The 23,953-nt window shown below is 36.2% G+C and overlaps 1 protein-coding gene across 1 annotated transcript; it reads left to right on the forward strand.

The window, feature by feature from the left end:
* Positions 1–658: 658 nt before the first annotated feature.
* ASB11 (ankyrin repeat and SOCS box containing 11) lies at positions 659–18,710 on the forward strand. The gene is made up of 7 exons (XM_007439838.2): positions 659–836; positions 5,358–5,437; positions 6,987–7,094; positions 8,124–8,274; positions 9,494–9,628; positions 12,693–12,884; positions 15,118–18,710. Exons 1-7 carry the CDS (start codon positions 659–661, stop codon positions 15,240–15,242), a joined length of 969 nt encoding a protein of 322 aa, XP_007439900.2. The 3' UTR covers positions 15,243–18,710.
* The last annotated feature ends 5,243 nt before the right edge of the window (positions 18,711–23,953 follow it).

Below are 23,953 nucleotides of genomic sequence, written 5' to 3' on the forward strand. Positions count from 1 at the left end.
CCATCATGGTATTCCTGATAATCACTTATGACATTCCATTATAGCATCTATACATCTGGAAGTGTTTAACTCCTAATTGTCTCCTTTGTTAAATTGGTTACAGCTATTGAATGATACGGGCATGTTTTCTCCTCCTTTCAATATTGGAAATTGGGGACAGAGATACATGTGGACATTTTCTTATTTCAGCTGGAAACTGCTGTGATCATAAAGTCAAGCGTTTCCCCTTTATCCAATCATTTTGCTAAAGAGTAATCAGAGTATGAATAAATACACATCTGCATTTTGCACTATTCTGAGAGATGCATTTTTTCATGCCAACGCTGGCCTTTGATGTGGATTTTTATAATTGCTTTTTCTAGGTTATCTTTTGGACATTCAAAGCCACATTCTTTTAGATTATTCTTTTCTGCATGTTAGAAGGACAAGAATAAGAAAATAAAATAACATAAAAATAAAATAAAAATAAGAAACCAGCATTCTTAAAATCTAAATATTGTTGTATGATATCAGCAGGTTGTGTACAATTTGGAAACGGTGTATTTTTGGTAACTGAGGAACCTGAACTGCACGAGTGTTCAAAATAGATGTCATATGATAGCAATAGCACTGATTGCAGCTTAGGAGATCTGGGAAGCTAAACAGAGGGCAAATTAAAATGGACGGCAGTACGATACTCCTGGCTTTCAACAACATTTATTTTGCAATTTTTGCTTTATTTTGTTTCAAGCTTTTGATTAAAATCTCTTTGGCTTTATTGACCCATTTTTATATTGTGAAAGGGAACAGGAAAGAAGCTGCCAGAATTGCAGAAGAGATCTATGGAATAGCTCCAGGTAAAATCACCCTACACGCACACCCACACCCACCCACCCACACACATCCACACTTACACACACATGAACACATCCACAGCTACAACCTTTCACAATGTTTTTTTCCACCAAAACGTTCACAAATCAGTAATCACAACTACACATTACTATGAATTAGGTTCAAAATACTAATAAGTGTGTGCATGATCTTGTAACTAGCAGTATGAGGTAATGTTTGCGTATAAGGTGGAATAGGAAAAATATTTACATGAATATGAGCAAACTTTTCTTGTCATTGCAAATAATTAAAAACAAAACAAAACAAAACAAGGAATCCACAATCTTTTGGTTTAAAGTCATGGTTTATTTTAGTGTTCTAATGCATACCCAGAGTGCAATCATTCAAAAATTATAAAATATGGATTTTTTGAAAGAAGGAGTTTGAGAAAAGTTTGGCTGTCTTTGCTTGGAGTGATACATCCTGATTTTTTTTCCTGCTTTCTCAAGCAAACAAAAAATTACAGCTTTAATGTAGATTGAATTTGGTCTTAGGCCATAAAGATGGATTTGATAACTTTTGGGGTTCTTCCCCGCTGTGGCCATATTTTATTCTTGTGCTTATATGAAATTGTATGTAACCATAAATACATTAAGGCCATCAGAAGATTTTAATTTTTATCTAAACTGTCTGAATCAAATAACTTCTTAGGTGTTTTCTAGGGTTTTGTTTTGACCTTGCCAATAGAAACAGTTGAATAATTTTAAGAGAAATGAAGTCCAATGTAAATATAGAAATCAAAATAGACTTTAGAAACCACTAACGGTGTGGGATAACCAATAGTTGAGAAGATTAAAATGACTGAATTCTAATCAAATTATAGATGACATTCATTTATGTATTGGGTATATGTATATATCAGTGTGTTGATCTAAAGGATCAGTGAGTTGGTCAGAAGAAACATTGGCTATGAATATAATATTAATCCATTTGTGTTTATGGATTCAGCTTCTTTTTGTGATGCTTTAAAACAACATTTAAATACTTATTTTGAACCACCCTCTTCTTTTACCACCCCCCCCAAATTACATCACTTTTATTATGTTTTATATTTTGTATTTCTTAAATGTTGTAAGCTACCTTGACTGTCTTATAAACAGAAAGGGAGGGCATATATTCCATTACAGAAACAAATAAAATATAGTAAACCTTTTTTTAGTTTTATCCCAATGCTTACCCCCCCCATTTAAAAACCTGTACACAAATTGTACACATGCAAAAGTGTCATTTATTTCCCCTCTGCCAAACTACTTCTTGTAAATCTTTCCACCTAATATCAAGTTTCAAAATACTACATCATGAGGTCTGCTTAATCTCAGCTGTCAATTGAAGTACTCTGTTATTCTTAACTTTAATGCAGTCTCATTGAGCTAAAACAGAAGAGTTATCTTTAGATTTTTTTAAAAATCTGTCTGAGATGCCTTCAATTTTTGGAGACTTAAGAGCTTCACCATATGGAAATTACATCTGTCACATGTTTCAGGGAGGTATGTACTTCTACTCAGCAGGGAAATATTGTGCAGTGTTTTTGCAAAGAAATTAAGTAACTTTAGGAGTAAAAAGGTTATGCTTGGAATCAATATGAACATGGATATTCATAGGTTGGGAAAGTTCTTATTTTCATTGGTATATTTCAGTGGTCACATGTTAAACTGATCTCTTGATTAATGTGTCTTTCAGTGCTAAGGCAATATTTGCTCTTTTGAGCTTAATGTTTGAGCTTAGGAGAGAGATTTGAACAGACGCATTCTCCCCTTAGCTGCATTAAGCAAAAGGCCATGTTAATTGCATCCTAAATTGACATGGTCTTTTGCTTCACAGGATCTGGGGTAAGATAAAAATTACATGGATTTACACTGTTAGCTTATGTTAACTCAGAGATACATTGTGTTCAGTGAAGCTTCCTCCTAGGTAAATATGTACTGAACAGGACAAATGTGTCAGAAAAGGGAAATCCTTTTTTCTGTTCTTTTTTACTGAACCCAGATAGGACATGAAGGAATATAAGCTCTCCTCAGATGGTATATTTTGACTGTTATGAAAATATTGATGATGATGATGATGATGATAAACATCTTAATTGGCCTTGACTATTCTACAACTTGAAGTTTCTGGAGAAGTCTATTAGAAATCCCCTGCTTGAATATAGCTCAAATGTGATAGATAGATAGATAGATAGATAGATAGATAGATAGATAGATAGATAGATAGATGATAGATAGATAGATAGATAGATAGATAGATAGATAGATAGATATTTTTAAAAGAATAAATACAATACAAATTTTGAAAAGGAGTACAGAAAGTAAAGCAATAAGTAGGTGAAAAAAGGTACAAAGAAAGAAATAGAAAACAAAGAAAAGAAAAAGTTATAAAGAAGCAGCTTTTGATCTTTTTTGACCCTTCACACCATGTGTGCTGCTGCATTCTTGGCCAGCAGCAATTTTAAAATCATCTTCAGGGGCTATCCAACAAAACAGCACATTGCTATAGTCAAATCTTGATGGCACCAGAACATGGCTTAGCGAAGCCAGATGTCTCTCCTTCAGATAGAGCTACAAATGGTTTACCAGCCAAAGCTGATAAAAATCCTCTTTCTCTCAGGTGTTATATGCCTCTCGTGTCAGTGTCGGATTCAGAAGAAGCGATAGGCTGAAAAACTGAGAGAGCAAGATCTAGCTTTCAAATCCAGTCCCAGCACAAGTCTAGTCTGATTTTAGCTGCATCTTATTCTCCCACCTCTAGTGGAGACACACAGAACGCCTGAAGGCTTCCAGTCCTTTCAGGAAAGGAGTATAGGTGAATACAATCAATATATTGATAACAACTACCAATCAGTTAATGATCCTTCTTAGAGACTAAAGCTGTAAAATAATATGTGAAGCAATACAGAACTTTATGGGACACCCCGTCCCCCATACACACACACATACACAGATAGTTCTAAAGGAACTGAACAGAAGATTCGAAATATACTTTCTGTTAGTATCAGAAGAGGTAGAAGATATAGGAATGGCACCTCCAACACTAGCTTTTCCAAAAATTGAATTATATAATATGATTAAAGGTATCAATAAATTTGGAGAGATCCAAAAGTATAGACAGTTGCATTCTTCCTATCTGTCTTCTAATAAAGTTCATCAATCAGTACAAGAAAGGTCAAATCCATGTAAAATCTGAGTATATGTTGAAACTACAAAAGATACAAAATCCAATTTGATCTAACCGCTGCTGGAACCACAGTACTAGAATACTGCACACAGTATTGCTGATAGTTAAGATTGGTTTCTTCAATGAGAGCCTCTCTATTTACTTGGGCAAGTCCAGCTGCCCAAGGGTGGTACTAATGATCTGAGAAATTACTGGACGAAGTCCTTAGAGGTCTAGAAATGTTTGAATTTTTATATCTTGTTTTTATTGCAGCGTAGAATTCAAAGAACTGTAACCCTAAAAGAACTGGAAGGTATCAGGTTGACAAAGACTGCAGGATACGGTCCAGTCCATGCTTCTCAAGGGTAGTTTTCTTGTTGATTGAAGAAAGTATGAATGAAGGCCTAAAAAAGACCAAGAACTGCCGAAGTGAAGTGTGGGTCTTGGCTTTGGTTTTGGCCACCAAAACAAAAAGGGAGTTCCTGTAATCATTTGATTTCCTTCTTTCTCTATCTTTCTGGGGATGGCAGATCTCTTTTTGTCCAAAGCACAAGTGCCTGAGTGGAATGGCTGTCAGAGCTTGAGGTATAGTTGTGTAGGAGCTGCGAATCTAAGAACTTACGTTCATCATTCGGAAAAACATATGAACTGGGTTGTTGAATACCACAGCCCGTATCTACATTGCCTTTGTGTAGTGTATTGTGCTTATTTTGTCAGTATTTTATACTGTCCCTTCAATCAACCCAGGGCAATGACTGAAAAAGCAATATCATAACCAACTTGCAATGTAAGAGGTGATTATCTCCAGTTGAGGGGAGTGACATTTGTGACAATGACTAGGGAGATATGTGAGACTATGACTAGAATTTGAGAATGGAATTTTCTGAAATAAACAATGCTGAAAATGGCAACTTATCTTCTCACAATAATATATAAAGCACATACTGCTTGCACTGTCTTTTCAAATCCAGTTGTGTTTGATTCAAACTTTTATAATTCTGTTTTACTCTAATAGATCTTTATACATGATTAACAAAAATCAGTTTACACATGCCAAAATAAGATCATTTAAATTTCATTCACATACTCAGAAAAACACAAATACACACCTCATTGGCAACTAATACTGCTGCGACTGGAGAAACACACACACAGGTTTTTCAGCTAGTGTGAAGGATGTTTCACATGCTATGTTATAAAGAAGAAGGACAAGACTTAGGAATTAGGTTATCCTTTATAAAATGTTCAAACAATGGTTCATTTAGAGAAGGCATAAATATTTTTGTACCCTGATATCTCCATTCTGTAGACTTATATCAGAAATCTTATTTTAGGCTCCTGGGTAGATAGATCTCCCCTTCACGAAGCTGCACTTCAGGGACGTCTCCTGACTTTAAAAACCTTAATAGCACAGGTAAGAAACTCCAGTTTCCTTGTATGTGAAAGGCTCTGTTGAATCATTAAAGGATGACTATACAGCACAGGTTGCACAAATAGATACAATTCTAAGTGGACAAACAGTATGGAATTAGTTTGCCATTGTTCTTTGACTTTCCAATCTAGCCCACAATCCTGGAATTCTCAGGTGTTTCCCCATCTTAGTACTAACCACGACTGTTCCTGCTTAGCTCCTGAGATCCATTGATCACTGGAATTTTAAGAGAAAGCCATGATTATAATTAAAAGATCATCACACTAGCATTTTGAGGTCAAGAAACTAAAACCCATCCTGCAAAGAATTCATTTTAGCATTAGGAAAAAAAAAATTAAGGAGAGAGTAGAATTGTTATTTTTGCCAATAAACATTGACTTTGCTATTCTTATTGGCTATTTTTTATGCTTAAACTTAGAAATTATAAATATATTTGTATATAAATATATTTATAAAATCTTACTTGATTTCATAGCAGTTTTTCTTCTCCTTTTCATCCCTTCTGTTCTTTTAAATGTTAAAAGTCTGATAAAATTTTGTGGGCTATTAGGAAAATAATACTTTTCATTCCTATTGACACATGATTATTTCATTAGAAGAGAATATATGTAGCTCAGGGTTGAACTGTGGAGTCCTTGCTGCTCTCTGAGCTTGGTTGTTTGCTTGCAGACATGGAGCAAACCCCACACTCACTATCACCGATGATGTTACCTAGTCGGGTAATGAAATGTCTGCAAGCAAACCACCAAGTTCAGAGGGCACCAAGGATTCCACAAGATTATTTGATTGTTTAATCTTCATATAATCCCAACAAGATTTTAAACTCTCCGAAATCTGAGTTGATTTTAGTGGAACAGGGCAATAGAAAAAGTACTGTAGAACACAGCCTAATGTAATCATAAAAGGAGCAGAAGAAATACAAAAAAATAATAAAAAAAACCTTTGAGAATTATAGGATTTTTGTAATATTAAAAAATCCATCCATATTGCTCATCCTTTGCATCTACAAGAATAATATTGCCAAATTTTCTATGTTTCCCTTTACACTTCCCCACAGAGAAAATCTGAGGTTACTAACCAGCACAACACTTTCTAACCCAAGATTTCAATTATATCTTTAGATGTCCATCAACACCCCCAACAGTATGCAGTGTAGCCAAACAGAAAACCTAGATTCATACTGTGGAACAAAATCTATTATAGAATAATAATATTTCTATGCCATTTTTATCCAATGAGTTCCAGTTAATATATATGATCCCTCATGACTCCCCCTCCCCATTTTATAACAATCCTGTGAAGTAGACAAGTAGATAAGGCTGAGATATAGTGCTAGCCCATATATTACATTTCTTATATCTATTTTTTTTTAAAAAAAGAGAAATGCAAGAACACTGGGACTGTTAAAATTATATCTGCTCATTGAATTCAATAGACAGATACTTTATAGGGGTATATTTTGTTAACTAATTCTTAATTTTAAACAATTTTCAGCATTACATGGAAGATTTCTATTTGTTCTGATTTCTAGGGTTTCAATGTGAATATTATTACATTTGATCGTGTTTCTGCTCTTCATGAGGCTTGTCTGGGTGGACATGTTGCTTGTGCAAAAGTATTACTAGAACATGGTGCTTGCGTGAGTATGACCATGAATTAACAACTTGCTGTAAGTTTAACAGAGCATTTTGTTAGAATACCAGACATGTGGCTAAGAAACAACAGTCCTTTTGTTTATTTTATCCCCTGAGCTCAGAAAAAGGATTTTTCTTCCCCTGTACTCTGAGAAAATGAGCTGATTTGGCTATGGAGAAATGATGTTCTCCTTTTTGGTGGCAGATCATTCAGTTTTCTTCTTTGCATTGGATGAAAGGACAATCTATTCTCTGCACTGCATGGCATCCATATAAATGATATGCATATATGTGAATGATGATACAACCAATAGTCTGAAACTTTATATTAAGCAATAAAAGTGTAAAACTACTTGCAGTCCTTGGTCAGCTTCCCCTAGTAGAAGCCTCACTCCTAGCTAGTGATTATTTGACATGTAAGGTATTTGCTGCTTCTTCTCCAATTTGCTGGTAAGAACCACGTGATGTTCTGTATCTTCCCAGAGCTATCCCAAGAGACCTTTCCGCCCTTGACTGGCTGAAAATTATTTCCCACCTATGTCATCATGCATATGTTCTGTATAAGAAAGAACTGCATATTGATAATAATTATTCATATTTAATATGAATACCCTTATCAAGATTATTGATTATTAATCAATAACTTGATCATATCGGCAGTCCCAAGAGGTAACTTTCTTGCAGGGTATAAGTCTTTCCCTCTGTGTGATATGCCAATCCTCAACACTGTCTCTTAAATTTACATGCCTTTAAAAAAAATGTTTTTTTAATGCTCACCAGCAATTAATCCACCCATCCCCACCCATCTTTGTTTCTTGTTTTTAATGGATTATTGTTGGGGAGGTAGTTTTTATTTTATTATGTTTTTATTACATATTTTTGTTCTACCCTAAACAGCCCTGGGATTCTTAAAAGAACAAGCAATATAGAAATACTTTACATCTTATAATATAAACGCACGGTATAATCTTCATTAGGGTTATTCTCAGGAACCCTCATGAGTTCTTGATAAGTCTTGCCTTTTCCTGCTATAGGTGAATGCTGTGACTGTAGATGGGATGACGCCTCTGTTTAATGCTTGCTGCAGCGGCAGTGCAGCCTGTGTCGACATGCTCCTTGAATTTGGTGCAAGGCCTCAACTGGAGAACCACTTGGCTTCCCCAATTCATGAAGCTGTCAAGAGAGGTAATACTGCAGACAAAGGCAGAGCAAAAATCCACGTGAGCACTAGCTAGCAGCCAAGGACCTGGGAGTTCTCTGTATCCATTTTCCCCCAAATTGTTTTCTCCCAGCAGCTTTTCCGCCTGAGGCAAGATGTATGTACCTACCTACATATTTATTTATATCTCTCTCTATTTCACTTACCCTCGTGTCAGTCTCCATAACAGAGGGTGAGAAGATGTGTACTGGCCTCTCTCTTCTATCCATGGACTTTCTCCGTGCATTTGGCCACTCTGAAAAATAAGGGGCCTCAGTCACATGGAAAACTCTCACTCCAACCACACTCTAAGCATGGAAGCTAATGGGACATTTGCAAGAGTGATTTATTCACTATTATGGGCATCTGCAGGAGCTTGCTGCTTTCAGCAGAACAAGGAAACCAGCATCAGAGCATCATGCTGCAAGTGTTGTCCTTTTCATATGAGGGGGCACTACTGCTTTTGTCATTCTGACCACCCACCCACCTCCTCCTGCTATATATATTGCCAATTCAACAAGGCCTCCCTTCAGTTTGCAGTATGGGATGAGGGGCTGTGGCTTATATGCATTTTCCCTGACTGCAAGCAACAACAGGCTTATCTGTTCTGTCCAGCTGACTATCACCAGAACGGGCAGGCCACATATTTGTACAGGAGGAATATACTTTTTTTGTATGTGAGTACCTTCAAGTCAGTTTTTTACTCCTTGCAACTGCCTGAACTAGTCCCTGCCATTTTCTTGGCAAGGTTTTTTGGAAGTGGTTTACCGCTGCCTCCTTCCTAGGGCTGAGAGAGAGTGACTGGCCCAAGGTCACCCAGCTGGGTTTGTGCCTAATGAGGGACTGGAACTCACAGTCTCCTGGTTTCTAGCCTGGTGCCTTAGCCACTACACCAAACTGGCTCTCGGAATATACTCATCTCCCTCTTTCTCAGATATGGCCTCTGGATGCAATTTCCTGATACAGTTTTAAAGCAAACTTCCCCCCTTTATGTGTCTGCCTTTTAAAACAATGGCCTGCCTTTCTAGTTAGCGATGATCATTTAAAATATTTCTTGTCCCACTGGCACTTGTGCCACTTTCTTTCCAGCAGTTAATAAATACAGTTCAATGTGCTTAGAATGCCTGAATATAAATAATTGGATACTCTCAGTATTTCTAGCAATGTATAATTTAACTGGATTATCTGTTTTTTGCATTTATATAGGACACAGAGAATGTATGGAAATTCTTTTAGCCAATAATGTGGATATGGACCAAGATGACCCAAAGTTTGGAACACCACTTTATGTGGCTTGTGTGCATCAGAGAACAGATTGTGTAAAGAAACTTCTAGAATTAGGTAAAGTTATCTATACTTGGGAGGGACATTCACATTGAATTATTTGATGGGTAAATGGGCTGCTGCATTCCTAGAAATAGCAACATTTCACTATCAGTAAGTTTGGTTGGTGAATATTATTATTCCCACATTATAAGCAAGGACTGAAAGAGCATTAATGGCCTGAACTAAGGCCATTAAATTGTACACACAACAGACACAAAACCTGAACATATTTCTTACTTGGTCACCATACACTACTACTTCCCACTGAGAGTTCTTGCTTTGTGATGTTTCCTCCACAGATTTCTTACACATTTCTTATCCCCTTGTCTCTACTCACATTATGAACTTTTAGAATTATATGTATGAAAAAGATTGAGCATGAGGGACTGAATAAACAAGAGTAATGTTTCATGATTATAAAATCTCCACTTTCTATTTTGATAAAATATTCAGTTCCCTGATCTTAAATATTGATTACATTTAATACAGGAAGAAGAACATTTTTTGTGGAAGAAATCTGGCTGCCAGATAATAGATTCAGTGAAATATCTGGATTTGCATTTGATAGGCAATTATCAAGAAATATATCAAAACAATTATGTCAAGCTATGGAAAGAAATTAAAAGAGATTTTTTAAAAATACTTTTTATTAAAGAAATTTTTACAAAGTAAAAGCATTTAAAGAAAAAAGAAAGTAAAAAAGGAAAGTGGTGAGTAAATAGTAGAGAAATAAAAGAAAAAAAGAGAAAAAGAAAAATAGAAAAGATATAAAGAAGTGGCTTCCAATCTTCTTTACAGCACTTATAAATGCATTCATTTTTTATTCTCTCTCTCTAAGGTAACATCATGGTTCCCTTCTTTCCATATTCTACCCTTTTAAATCATTAAACCCATAAATCACAAGTTCATTTTTTCCCCATTTTCAGTAAAAAGTCCATAAAGGGTTTCCAGTCACTGACAAATGTAGCTATTCTTTTCTTTGATCAACCAAGTCGGTTTCGCCATCTCTGCAAATTCTGTCATCTTCACCAACCATTCCTCCACTGTAGGTATTTCAGAGTCTTTTCGTCTTTGTGCGTACAATAATCTTGCTACAGTTATCATGTACAAAAACAATCGTCCATAAGTATTTTCTAGTTGTTTGCCCATTAGTCCCAGCAAGAAAAGCCCTGGTTTCAGTTGAATATTAGTCTTTAAAATTCTTTGTATTACCATGTGAGAAAGAAATTGAAAGGATGAAAAATTTAAAGCTTTCTTGGTTAGGATTGTGTTTATTAAGAATTATAAAAATTAAGTATTACCCAAGATAAACTACTTGTTTCAAATAACACCAATTCCAATTCCAGAAAAAAAAAACTTTACAAGAAAGGCAAGAAACCTCTAGTAAATTTATATGAAATGGAAAAAACAAAACAAAACTAGAGTTAAATTCAAAATTCTACAAGACTCAAAAGACAGAGATGGACCCGCTCTTCCAAACTTCAAACTCTATTACAGACCAAGCTGTTTGCCATGGCTAACAGAAAGGATAAAATCCACAAACAGTAGAACGCCAATATTGGAAGGAGCTGGACTTCACAAATAGTTATTGTACAGAGGTATGAAAGACAGCAAAACTTTAAAGGACATTTTATAAGACAGATCTTGAAAGAAGTATGGAACCTTACAAAAACACATTAAGTCCAACATCTTCACCACTAGCTTCTCTTTTAAATGCTTTTCAGGTTGGAAATAACTATAATAAGAAAAGCGCAATTACATATAAAAGGACCAAATACACATCAAGAACTACTTGGTGAAGGCTGGAAGATACCATGGTTAATGTACCTACAATTGTTGGAAGAATAAAAACTGACCTCAAAAGTGAGGGAAGGCTCCTAAGAAAAATTAAAGAATTTGAAATGCTCATATAGGATTAAGATCACCTACTATAAACTGTTACTCAGATATGACATGAAGACAGAACAAATAATGCATGATAAAATGGATGCAAAACTTTAAAGAATTATGGGAAGAATTATGGAACAAATCTATAAAATTTACCCCAAATTACTCTTATTATTATAAGAGAAAACTGGAATAAAATGTTTTATACCTGGTGTACAACTCCATCAATAATTGCCAAGACAGATAAATCATATAGTAATAAATGCTGGAAATGCTTTGAGACAGAAGGGACATTTTATCATATGAGGTGGACATACAAAAAAACCTCAAAACTACTGGAGAGAAATACACAGCACTAATCAGAAATGTTAGAAATCAAATTTGACATGAAACCACAATTGTTGTTACTAGACCTAATTCTAAATCATATTAACAAAAAAATCACAGTTGACTAAGATACGTGTTCCTGGCCACAAGGATAAACTTAGCACAACATTGGAAAAGAGATATGTTGTTGATGATATCAGACTGGGAATTTAAATATGAATAATGGAAAAATTAACAGCATATATTCACAACAGAAGTTTAACTAATTTTAAGCAAAAATAGGTTCCATGTATACTACACAGCAAGGCAAATATAAATATATAGAGTATGATTTTTAAGGGAAAAAGAATTAACTAAAGAACTGAGTTCAGAAATACACAAAAATTTTAAATGTTTATAAATATTGTACATCAGTTGGAGTTCAACAAAGGTGAGGTTAGGAACTAACATTTACTTTGTATATAATGTTTTTAGTAGTTTTTCTTCTTTCTTTTTGTTTTAATTGCAATTTTTAATAACAAATAGTGGAGATTTTGGCATTCAGCTCAGAGATTCAAACCCTTTCTCATATTGTTAAAATAATTTAATGTAGTTTGCTTTTTATGGTTAATTTGACATCAACCATTTACTGAACCTTAACTGTACAAATCTTGGTAATTCCTTTGTCCACATACTGATACTATATTTTTGTATCAACTATTTTTTTCTTTTTTCTTTTCTTGTTCACCTTTTTTTTTTTAAAAAAATTAATAATTAAAAAAACATACTAAAAAAAAGAATAAAATTTACAGTTTGATTTACTGATTTGTTTCTAAGTAATGCCGAGAAGCTAGTTTGCTTTAATGTCTATGGCTTTTTTTTCAAGGAGCCAGTGTCGACCAGGGGAAACGACTGGACACCCCACTTCATGCAGCTGCTAGAAAATCTAGTGCAGAAATTATCAACTTGTTAACAGATTATGGGGCCAGTCTGAAGTGCAGAAACTCTGAATGCAAATGTGCCCTTGATCTTGCTGCACCTAACAGCTCTGTTGAACAGGCGTTGTTGCTTCAAGAAGGTAATGGTTCAGAAATCATTTATTTATTTATTTAGCAAATTTATATAGCCACCCATCTCACAAACGGTGAGTCTGGGTGGCTTACAAGCAAAATAACGATCAAAACTATATCACGATATAAAAAACATCAGACATAAATAACAACAAAAAATAAAGCATAAAAATATAAAGGAATAAAAACATAAAAGAACCCAAGATAGCAGGAGGACCACCATCATTTAGCATCATTCAGCCACTTTGCAGGTTTGCCATGGAATCCCCAGGGTTGATGGAAGAACCACATTTTCAAGGCTTTCTGGAAGACTAACAGAGATGGGGCTAACCTCACCTCAGGGGGAATGAAGTTCCAGAGATGATGGCTACAGCAGAAAAGGCACATCTCCTAGGTCCTGCCAGATGGAACTCTTTAGCAGACAGGACCTGGGGCAAACCTCTTCTGCTGGACCTGATGGGACGGGTAGGTGTAACTGGGAAGAATAATTTATGTAAATTATTGGGCTTGGCTGCTGTTTGAGGGCATCCCATATGTGCTAATTGTTGTATAGATATATACAACTGGGGGTGGTGTTTGCAGGACGGGAACATCAAAGGCAAGATGACATCCCAAGCACAGCCACACATATTTTGTACATCCGTTGACATTACACGCACATACCAAAAGGCAAGGCTTCAATTGCAGTGCTATGCCCACCATCTTGCCTATTTTGACTCCCTGCTCTGCAGATGCAGCTGGCAACTGGTGAGCTGGCAAGTGATGAAACATGGAGGTAATGGAATGTTTCCTTTTGTTGTCTGTGTTTGAAAACCTGGAAAAACATTACTGTAATTTTCCCAGTTTCTGGAAGTCATCGCTGACATGTAAAACAAAAAATAAAAAAGGAATTCTGTGCTCACCAGATTTTGCAACATTCCAGAGTTTAGCATACCATACCGCTGGTCATGCAGATATATGTTACAATTATTGGAATTCAAATAGATTTTAACTGGTTAAATATGAGGGGGCATCTATGTTCTCTCATGTTATGTCAATGTAATCTCGAATCCAAGATGGAACTCAAAGCACACTCTGTAGCTCTCCCCCCATTTTTTTTTTACTCACCCTCTGTGCATTTTCTCTTTATCTCTACATTGGACTCTGATGGACTACATTTATCATTCTAGACATTGTAGGAGGAGAGCCATGTTAGTCTGTGGTAGCAAAAAATCAGAATGAACCTGGTAGCACTTTTTCTGACTAACAAATTTTATTAAAAGGCATAAGCTTTTGAAGAGCAGGTAGCAGTCGTGGCTAGGAGGGCCTTCGCACAACTTTGTGTTGTGCGTCAGTTAAACCCCTTCCTGGATCCGGAGGCTCTCCACACGGTCACTCATGCCTTGGTCACCTCCTGGTTGGATTACTGCAATGTGCTCTGTGTGGGGCTACCCTTGAAGAGTATCTGGAAGCTACAGCTGGCGCAAAATGCAGTGGCGCGGACAGTTTTGAATGCCCCTTGGGGGCTCATATAACACCTCTGTTATGTGAGCTGCATTGGTTGCTGGTTTGCTTCCATGTCCAGTTCAAGGTGTTGGTTATTACCTTTTAAAGCCCTTCATGGCACAGGACCAGGTTATCTGAGGAGCCATCTCTCCCCCATTATATCAGCCCACCCCACTCAGTCTGGCAGAAAGGGCATGTTGTGGACCCCACCAGTCAAGGAATTTCGACTGGAGGAGTCTAGGAAAAGGGCCTTTTCTGCCATGACCCCCACTCTGTGGAACAACTTACCACACGAGGTGTGGTGCAGCCCCACTCCCATGGCCTTCAGGATGTGTGTGAAATCTTGGCTATGCCAGATGGCCTGGGGGCCTGATGGGGGCTCGCATCATTGGAATTGGCTTGTGGGGTAATTGATTCTACATCCCTGTCATCTTGAATTTTATAGTCTTTTTATGTATATAGTCTTTTTATATTGTTTGATTTTTTAGCTAATTTAACGTGGATATTTATATTTGTAATTGTTTTTGAGGTTTGCTTTTAATTGTGAGCTGCCCAGAGTCACCCTCTGGGGGAGATGGGTGGCATATAAATTTAATAAATAAATAAATAAATAAATAAATAAAATAAGCTTTCCAATTTTATTAAAAGGCATATGTTTTCAAATGTGAACTATATTTACCAGTAATACATGCTTTAGTTATTGTGGAGAGAACCTTCCTGAATTCAGACAGGAATTTCTGTTTTGTTTTGCATCAGGCCCTCCAAGACTTGCCCAGCTGTGTCGCCTGTGTATCCGAAAGTCCTTGGGTCGATCATGTCTTTATGTGGTCCACAAACTACATCTTCCTCAGCAACTTGAAAATTTCCTTTTGTTTCGATAGCCTTAGAGTTGTCTCATTTGTGATACTAGAACAGTGATGGCGAACCTTTTGGGCTTGGCGTATCAAAAATTAGGAAAATGCCTAATTTGACTCTGCTGGTGTGTCACCCCCCCCCCAAACAAAAGAGAAACAATTCTATACATGGTCATTTATTTAAAAAAAATACAGTCCAAACATGTGTGGTGCTATGTATTATGTAAAGAAATGTCAAATAATTACAAAAATGAAATACAAGTAAAACAAACTCAGTTTCTTTGGTAACTCAAACAGGGAGAATAGTTGTTGTCAAGTGTTGATGACTGCTGGTGTGTCACTTAAAACGTTGTGGTGGGTCACCTTTGACACGTGTGACATAGGTTCGCCATCACTGTACTAGACTGATCATTTAAAAATAACGCTGAGTCTTAAAATAGTAAACCAAGCTAAAATTTAACACAACACAAGCACATCTAGTCTTTAAAAAGAAAAGCTGGATTGGGGGATAGGGTGGATGTCAAAACAAGTAAGACAGCAGCTGTGACAGTGTGATCCAAGCCCCATGACTTCTCTAGGTGGGTCAATGTTGCACACATGTTCAAAGGGGCAGGGTTTTGATCATAATGCTGCAACTATCTTCTTGTCTGTTTTGATCCCACCTCACCCCACCCATGGCTGCCACAGAAAAAGAATCAAAACCACTACTATAGCAAGATGGGTCATCAGAGTGCATTATTGGTATAGGTTGTTGAAGAGGTACTCCTAACATTTGCCTCTACCAGCAATGGAGGACCTATGGCTCTTCCTGTACTGCTGACCTACAGTTTCTAGTAGTCATAGCCAATGGGCCAATAGGGAGATTATTGGGTATTATAACTCAGTAACATCTGGAAGGTAGGCTTCCCTACCCCTGGCCTAAATAAAGCGATTTCCTCTGTTTTTTTATGCATGGAAGTACATGCAGGAAGAGTTTAGCTGTTCTGGTTGTTCTTTTTGCTTTCTTTTCACAGCAAACAAATTCATAACAAGGAAAAGTTCACTTTATATTATTTCCTGAAAAACTGGACAATTTAGTTATAATCAATAATAACACTACAGCAGTTAACATGCTGTTACAGTGTCCAGCAGCATTACACATTTTAAAAACGGCAACAGAGATTTCAACATCCTACTGTATCACAGCAATGTGCAATTTGTGTATGTGCACGTTTGCTGAAGATATACTGTATATTGTGCATATCTTGAACTATAAGTGAAACCAATGCCTGCTAGAAAACCCATGTTGAAAATATGCCAGCAGGAAATATCATTTTTGAGTAAAGACAAAATGCTCCATTACTTTGTACTGCAATTACACTCCAGAGTGAGCTACTGATTATATTGGAGCTGCCCTTTTCAGTTCCTATAAAGAAAATCACAAACTGTTGAGCTATCTAAACAAAAGGTTTTATGGTCAAATCCAATCCAATCCAATCCAATCCAATCCAATCCAATCCAATCTTTATTATAGTCATAGACCAGCATAAAGGTTTTGTGTATTAAAATAATGAGAATTAAAAATGGAAGAGGGATTATATCAAGTATTCATCTACAACAATATCAGATATTTTTATCAGCTATTTTAGTATCCATAGATCTGGTATAATTTACAGTCTTTAAATATTCAGCTTCTATTCGAATTTTCAAAATTCCTTTTATATATATAAAAATAGTTCCAGCTACCTTCTCTGTGGCTTACCAGATCTCAGTGTATGTACTGGATTCTTAAATGGATCTATAGCATTTCTGATTTTGTGTATAATTCATTAAAATGTTAATTTGCCTAATGAAGCACAGTTAGAGAACTAAAATTACATGATCAATATTTGCAGTGACTTCAGCCTTTATTAATTGTTATGCACAGTATGTAGTTCATGACTTTTTTCCAATAAACCTTGAACAAAATGAGCCATTTAGCACATTTTTTAATGACATGGACCATACTTTTCCTAGTTTTAATGAAGAGGTGAACATATAAATGTTTAAGTTAGTACTGGCATACCGCATGAAGTAAAATGGAGATTTATAGGAAATTACTGTGATTACTTTCCATAAAGATGAATGGTGCAAATTTGCAAAGTCTGATTCTAACCCATTACTGAATGTAGCACTTTTCCTGTCACAAGAGAAGAAAAATCTTTGCTTGTGAAATGTTCTATGTAATTTCTACTTCTATTAAAAGTACTTATCTATGTACAGCAGACTATTCTAAAACTAGATGAAAATGCTGAATTCCAAGCTTAGGGAGAGGCTCTGTCAATCTGTTCCAAACCCTACCATCAGGACTTAATATGGATTCTGAGGTTTTTTTCCTGATAGTCAATACACCTGCTTTTGTGTTTTATATCTGCTATAATGTGTAATACATACTTTGACTTGTATATATATTTTAGCTAATAGGATTATTAATGTTTTCATTACTCAAAAATTTAAAAGTTATTCAGATTAATATAACTCAGCTCTGCCAATTGCAATACAATACAAATATATAAATTAAACAAACATAATCCCTTTCCTATAATTCAGTACATTTTTTCCCATTCCAGTAATTAGTTTATAGGATTACTTTTCAACATGGTGTAACAATACAAACAGTTTTCACTCAAAACACTATCAATGGTGTACTTTGGGAAAGGTGCATTTAACAACTAAAAGAAATAAATGAAATTCAGATTAATATTCTATAATTTTGAAACAGAGAGCCAGTTTGTGTAGGGGTTAAGGTATCCATAGTTCTAGCCCTACCTTAGGCATGAAGCCAGCTGGGTGACCTTGGGCCAGTCACTTTCTCTCAACCTTAGGGAGAAGGCAATGGCAAACCACTTCTGAAAACTGCATGGACTAGTCCAGGCAGTTGCCAGGCGTTAACACTGACACAATTGTTGTGTCAGTGTTGTTTCAAAAGTTTCAAGTACATTTGTTCTGAGTGCTTTACTTACATGGAGATATGTTAACTCACATACTTACTATACTTGAAAACTGAAGTTCAATATCTGTGCAGAGTTCAAGATACTAATAATAGGAAAGTTTGCAATTGGACACTTTTTCTGTTATAAAAGGACTTTTCTTCTTACAGATTTTATTTTTAACAACAACAAAAAAACCCTCATTTCATTAATTAGCAGCCAATTAAGGTTCATACCTGCCAATTTCTGCTTTAAAATACCTTCTGAGATTACTTGATTATTTATGAAACAATCCCTTAGTCTAAACAAGTTTTGCTGCCTCCACACATTACTGGATAGCCCTGCTAGGTTTTTGGGGAAAAGCCATGACCCATAATTGGCATTAATGGGGAGGAACATTTCCCCCCCCCCCCAATATTTCCAAATCCTCAGAGAACAGTTGAGAGACTTGTTAATACTTGTTGGATTTACCCATTTTATAACTCTTGCTTTCAGAAAGGGTATCAAATCAATCAATTTGATTTATCAACCACTTAGTCTCCATTTGTGCCCACTTTCTATATTTCAAATTTTCCACCCAAAATAAAAATTGTCTAAGTTGTATAATATATTTATATTATAGGTATAATATAAATGTATATTCAGGAAGCCCCAACTCCCTTTTTGTAATTTCCAAAATACAGTAGTAGTTGTTTTGTTATTCTTGGTATTTTTCTATCAAACACAAATAATTTTATAAACATTTGTTGCCAGGAGTTCAAGACCTTGGAATTCAAATTCATAGGTATAGTATGGAAATAAAAAAACAATTTTGGATAACTTTAGGGCAGCTATTTTGCCCAGAATAGATTAAGTAATGACCATTTCCTAAATTGTTTTTTGATTGCTTGCAACAATGGGTTATAATTTAGCACACCCTAATTTACTGAGATTTTTGGAAATATTGATTCCTAAGTATCTTATTTACTTTTGACAGATATTAATGTCATATTGCTTCTTAATTTCTTTCTGGATCTTAGAGCCTATATTAAGCACTTTTGTTTAATTAATTTTCAATTCTGCTAGTTTTCCATAATTATTTCTTGGATAATAATTGGCAGCTCTTTGGTTGGTTTAGATAAGATCAGCACAGTATCATCAACATATACTTTCACATCATGGTCACATAAAAATTCACTGTTTATCAACTGCTTATTGTTTTGGATCCTCCATAATAGCAGCTCTACAGATAGTGTGTATATATAGTAGGGGACATAAAAGGGCATTCCTGTCTTGCCCCTTTATATACCTGGAACCTTTCTGAGTCTAAATTATGAGTCCTTACAGTGGCCTTCACAGTGTTACACAATTTAAGTATAGTTAAGCAAAAATTTTGACCAAAGTTATATTTATTCAAGATTTTTTTCTAGAAAAGTCCATTCTAACTGATCAAAGATATATCAAACTGATATACGAGAAAACTTACCTTTGATTTAATATGGGAAAGCATTATCCTTTTTGCAAAACATAATAAGCCAAATTCTTTTCATTTCACCTCGTACATGCAAAAAGATTTTGTTGGAGTCTTGATTTGTTCTTAGATCTTTTTAATAAGGTTGTTAATTCTGCTGTGATATTTTTAAATTTTAACTGCTGTCTTTTACTCTCTGTTATTGTTTTTACTGTATACTTTATTATCTATTGCCAAGTCATATGCCCATCACCCTGTATCTGTGGTTTGATTTGTTTTCTATGCAAAACAAATGAATTAAAATAAAACAAAATAAAAGGACTTTTCTTGTACTGTAATATCTATCGGCTTACTCTGACTGGCTTACCTAAAACGATAAACCATTTCTGTGTAAGGAATATGTGAGCTCAATGGTCCAACTGCCATTAGGCAGACATTAGGAAAGATGTATAAGAAATTGGCAGGCACAGCCTTTTCTGAGCACTGATATCAGTTCTCTTTCCTCACACAAGATCCAGTGTTATTATCTCAGAACAGGGAGAGAGGAAATGCTGCGGTGTCACGTGGCTATCAAGCAATTCCTACAGATCCTTTTCCTTTCCCCATATGGCTAAAAGAACCAGCTGAACACGACAATAACAGCACATAATACCTGTCTAGAGTGAGCATTTGAGCTATATTGTTGTATTTGTTTTCTATATAACCCATTTTTTTTTTCTTTCCACTGATACTTCTGAGCAATGGGTAAGTTCCCATGGGCTTTCTTGAACTCTGACGTTTCTTTCAAGTGACCTTCCCCTGAACCATAACCAGCTGGTGCTTTTCAAAACTATGCGTCATTTCACAGTGGTGCAGACCTCCGTCTTACTTTGCAGCTCTTCATAGCCAATATTTGCTGGTTCAAAGTGGGCTTGCCACCTTCTGTAGAAACAGTCTAGTCCTGAATTACTTTATTATGTATAACCAGCTGAAAAGAAAATTTATTCTCTAAGCAGTTAAGTAGGTAGCCAAAAATCTGCAGCAAAGTAGGCTTCACCAGAAAGTTAGCGGCAGATTTAACACATCCTTGGCAGCCTATCTATTAATATGGGTAAGCATTAATTATTTATTTATTATACTTTTATCCCATCTTTTTTATATATAACTCAAGGTGGCGAACGTACTTAATACTCCTGGGCCTATTTCCCCACAACAACAACACTGTGAGGTGCACTGGGCTGAGAGAGAGTGTCTGGCCCCAAATCATTTAGCCTTCGCTCTAAACAGGTTGCAATGAACCTTTTGGGGTTCTGTGATATGAAGTCTCTTTTCATATTTATTTATTTGACAATATTCATAGCCTGTTCCAATCCAAACAGAATCTGGGCAGGGTTCAGATATAAAGAATAAAACAATCATTAATATAAAAAAACCTAACACCTCATAAGCACCAATCTGTTAAACTGATCTTCAAGTTACAAAGTTCTTCCATCAGGGGAAGAAAAATTCCATCCAGAGTAGCTACTGGAGCAGATGTTGTTAGTTTGTTGTAAAGTTTATTGGCAACAAGTAATAGACAAATATAATACCATTCTTCCCCAATTCAGTGTTAATACACAGAAGATATTTGCAGAGGAGGCAACAGTTCACAGAACTGAGGAAAGACCTTGCAATTATCAGTCATAAGGACAGAGCCATATTCGTAGATATGCATTTGTAGTTTACATACGCATAAACCATTTTCAACCATTAGTAAAAAAGAGTAGGTATGGTGGTGTGATGCTTGCTACCAAACTGTATACCTACTAAGTATGTGATAAGGAGAGCACTAGTATTTAATAATCCTTTAATCCAGCATACGTTTGTCCTTTCCTGCCAGCCATCTCTTTCTATTTCATACCCAACAATTTGATACAGGTAGTCCTCACTTAATGGCCCTAACTGGGACCAGAATCTCTGTCCCTAACCAACATCACATGAACGCACTGCTTAGTGATAGCAGTTTTGACAATCCCAGTTCCGGTTGTTAGGCCGGGACTGTGCTGTCATTAGGTGAGGACTTCACGTTTCTCCTGCCCTGTTGTGCTCGCCTCTGCTTCAGCTCCCCCCACCCACCTATTTCCCCCCATCTCTGCCCTTTTGGTCACCCTGCATTCCGCCACCCCTGCTGCCCTGCCTGCTGCCACCGCCCCCAGCTGACCTTCGCTATCATCTTCCTCCTGCTGCTGACGAGGTGCACCCAGCTGCTGGCCATGTGAGGCCTTCCCGGGCATGCCTTCCCGGGCCTTTGTCAGCAGAGGGATGTCAGCAGCCTTCGTCAGCAGTGGGAGGACAAAGATGGTGAAGGTCAGGAAACACTGTGACCATTCACATACTGGTTGGATAAGTTTCTTCATTGAAACCTGTACCTAGTGACCTTGACTGATCTGGAAAAAAAAATAACAGGATCAAGCGTAGTTAGTAAGGGATTGGATAGTAAACTGAGCCTAATTCTAAATGAAAAGACCTAACACCATTATGGGCTGGCTTGTACATAAAAGCAAGCATGTATAGCTTGGGCAAAGAATCTGCCCATGTTCATTTTCAGTTCATGTGACTCGTACACTGTATTTTAAAAGACCCTCTGGTCCCTGACTCAATAAGGCAGTTTCAAACTATGGTATGGATGGCTGCTGTGTTTCATCAGCCACAATTTGAATAGGAACCTCAGATTCATGAATAGCAAGTGAGAATCAACTATGTAAGAGAAAAGAAGTCTTTCTCTTTCTGCATGCATCTGTGTTTATGTGCATGATTCTCTTGGAACATGACCTATTCATGCATTTTATGCTTATCCAAGGTTTATGATCTCTGTGAACATATCCTGTAAATCAGATCTGCTGACTGTGGAAAGTGTTATTCACAATACAAACGTTTGAGGAGCTTTATTATGGCTGTTGAGGACAGAGGGCAAGACATATTTCAGAGCTGAGGGAGATGGGGACTAAGAATGAAAGTCTTAAAAGTTAAAAGTCAGTAAGTTAACAAATTTTCAAGGTAGTATTTCTTTGTTCGTTTTACTACATTTTGTGGCCACCTGATTCCAGATGACTCTGAGGGACTAACAATTTTAAAAGTTGGGAAAAAATCCCATAAAACAGGGAAAAAGAGTCATGCATGTCCAGAGAAAAGCATACAATATAACAAAACACATTCAAGAGAGGGTCAACCCTCACCATACACCAAAGCCTGGGAGAACAGCCAAGTCTTCAGTAGAAGATTCTGCTGTTCATTCTGTTTCTTTTTTTACCCTGAACAAGGCCATTGTATTCATTATCATCATTTCCCCCTCTTTCTCCCTCCCCACCAAGTACAGTTAATATTATCCTTTTTCATTTCCAAAGCCACATTGTGTTGATTAAGCTTATCCATATTTTTTAAAACCTCAGCACACTGGCTGTTGATAAAGAGATTTAGAATATATGAATTAATTATTACCTTGATTTTGTTTATCAGTTAGTGTGTAATGTTTTCTATGTTCAAATAGGTTTACATAAAATTGAACACTATTTAGAAGAACAAAATATTTTTCAAAAGTACAGTTATTAGTAACAACTCTGATTTAATTAGCTCTGTGTAAAATACAATAACAGCTGTAATAATTTTATGTGCTGACAGCTAATGCCTTTTAACATTTAGCTAGCACAGTTCAAATGTGGGCTGTGTATTATGATCAATTTAAGCATAGGAATTTTCTTCTATAAAACATCCCCCCCCCATTTTAATGGGACCAACACAGCTGCTATTCTCTGCTATTGTAACTATTTTACATATAATTTAAAGAGAGCTCTTGATATCAGTAAAATAAAATCAACTTAAAACTCTCTCTGCATATTTTAAAGAAATTATTGTAACATGGAGTTGTAATTCATATGTTAATGTATACCATTAAAAATTGCAAAATTAAGTAACTTAGAACAGTCAATTCTGTGGCCAACCAGGTGCCATGGGGAAGTCCACAGACACAATCTGCTCATATTTGCCAGCAACTGCTCTTCAAGAGGTCCACTCTGCCTCTGATTCTAGAGGAGCTATATGGCCATCTTAATTAGTAGCCCTTGATAGGCTTATGTATTTGTTTCATCCATGAATTTTCCTCGTCCTCACTGAAACCAAATAAATAGGGGATCATCGTCTTCTGGCAGGAAATTCATGGAAATCACCCCTACACTGGCTATTAGTTCTAGGGTGGAAGTTTATTTTGGTGGCAGTGAAGGCTTCCCATCCAGAGTTACTCATTAGTACCTCATCATGGAGGCGGTTCTTTGGGACTGCATCAGGAAAGATGACCTTTCCTGTCTTTGTATTCTGTTATGTTGAAA

Source organism: Python bivittatus, unplaced genomic scaffold, assembly GCF_059951505.1.
Source record: "Python bivittatus isolate LINGU-HERP-01145 unplaced genomic scaffold, Pbiv_v1 ctg000350_np1212, whole genome shotgun sequence".
NCBI lineage: Eukaryota > Metazoa > Chordata > Lepidosauria > Squamata > Pythonidae > Python > Python bivittatus.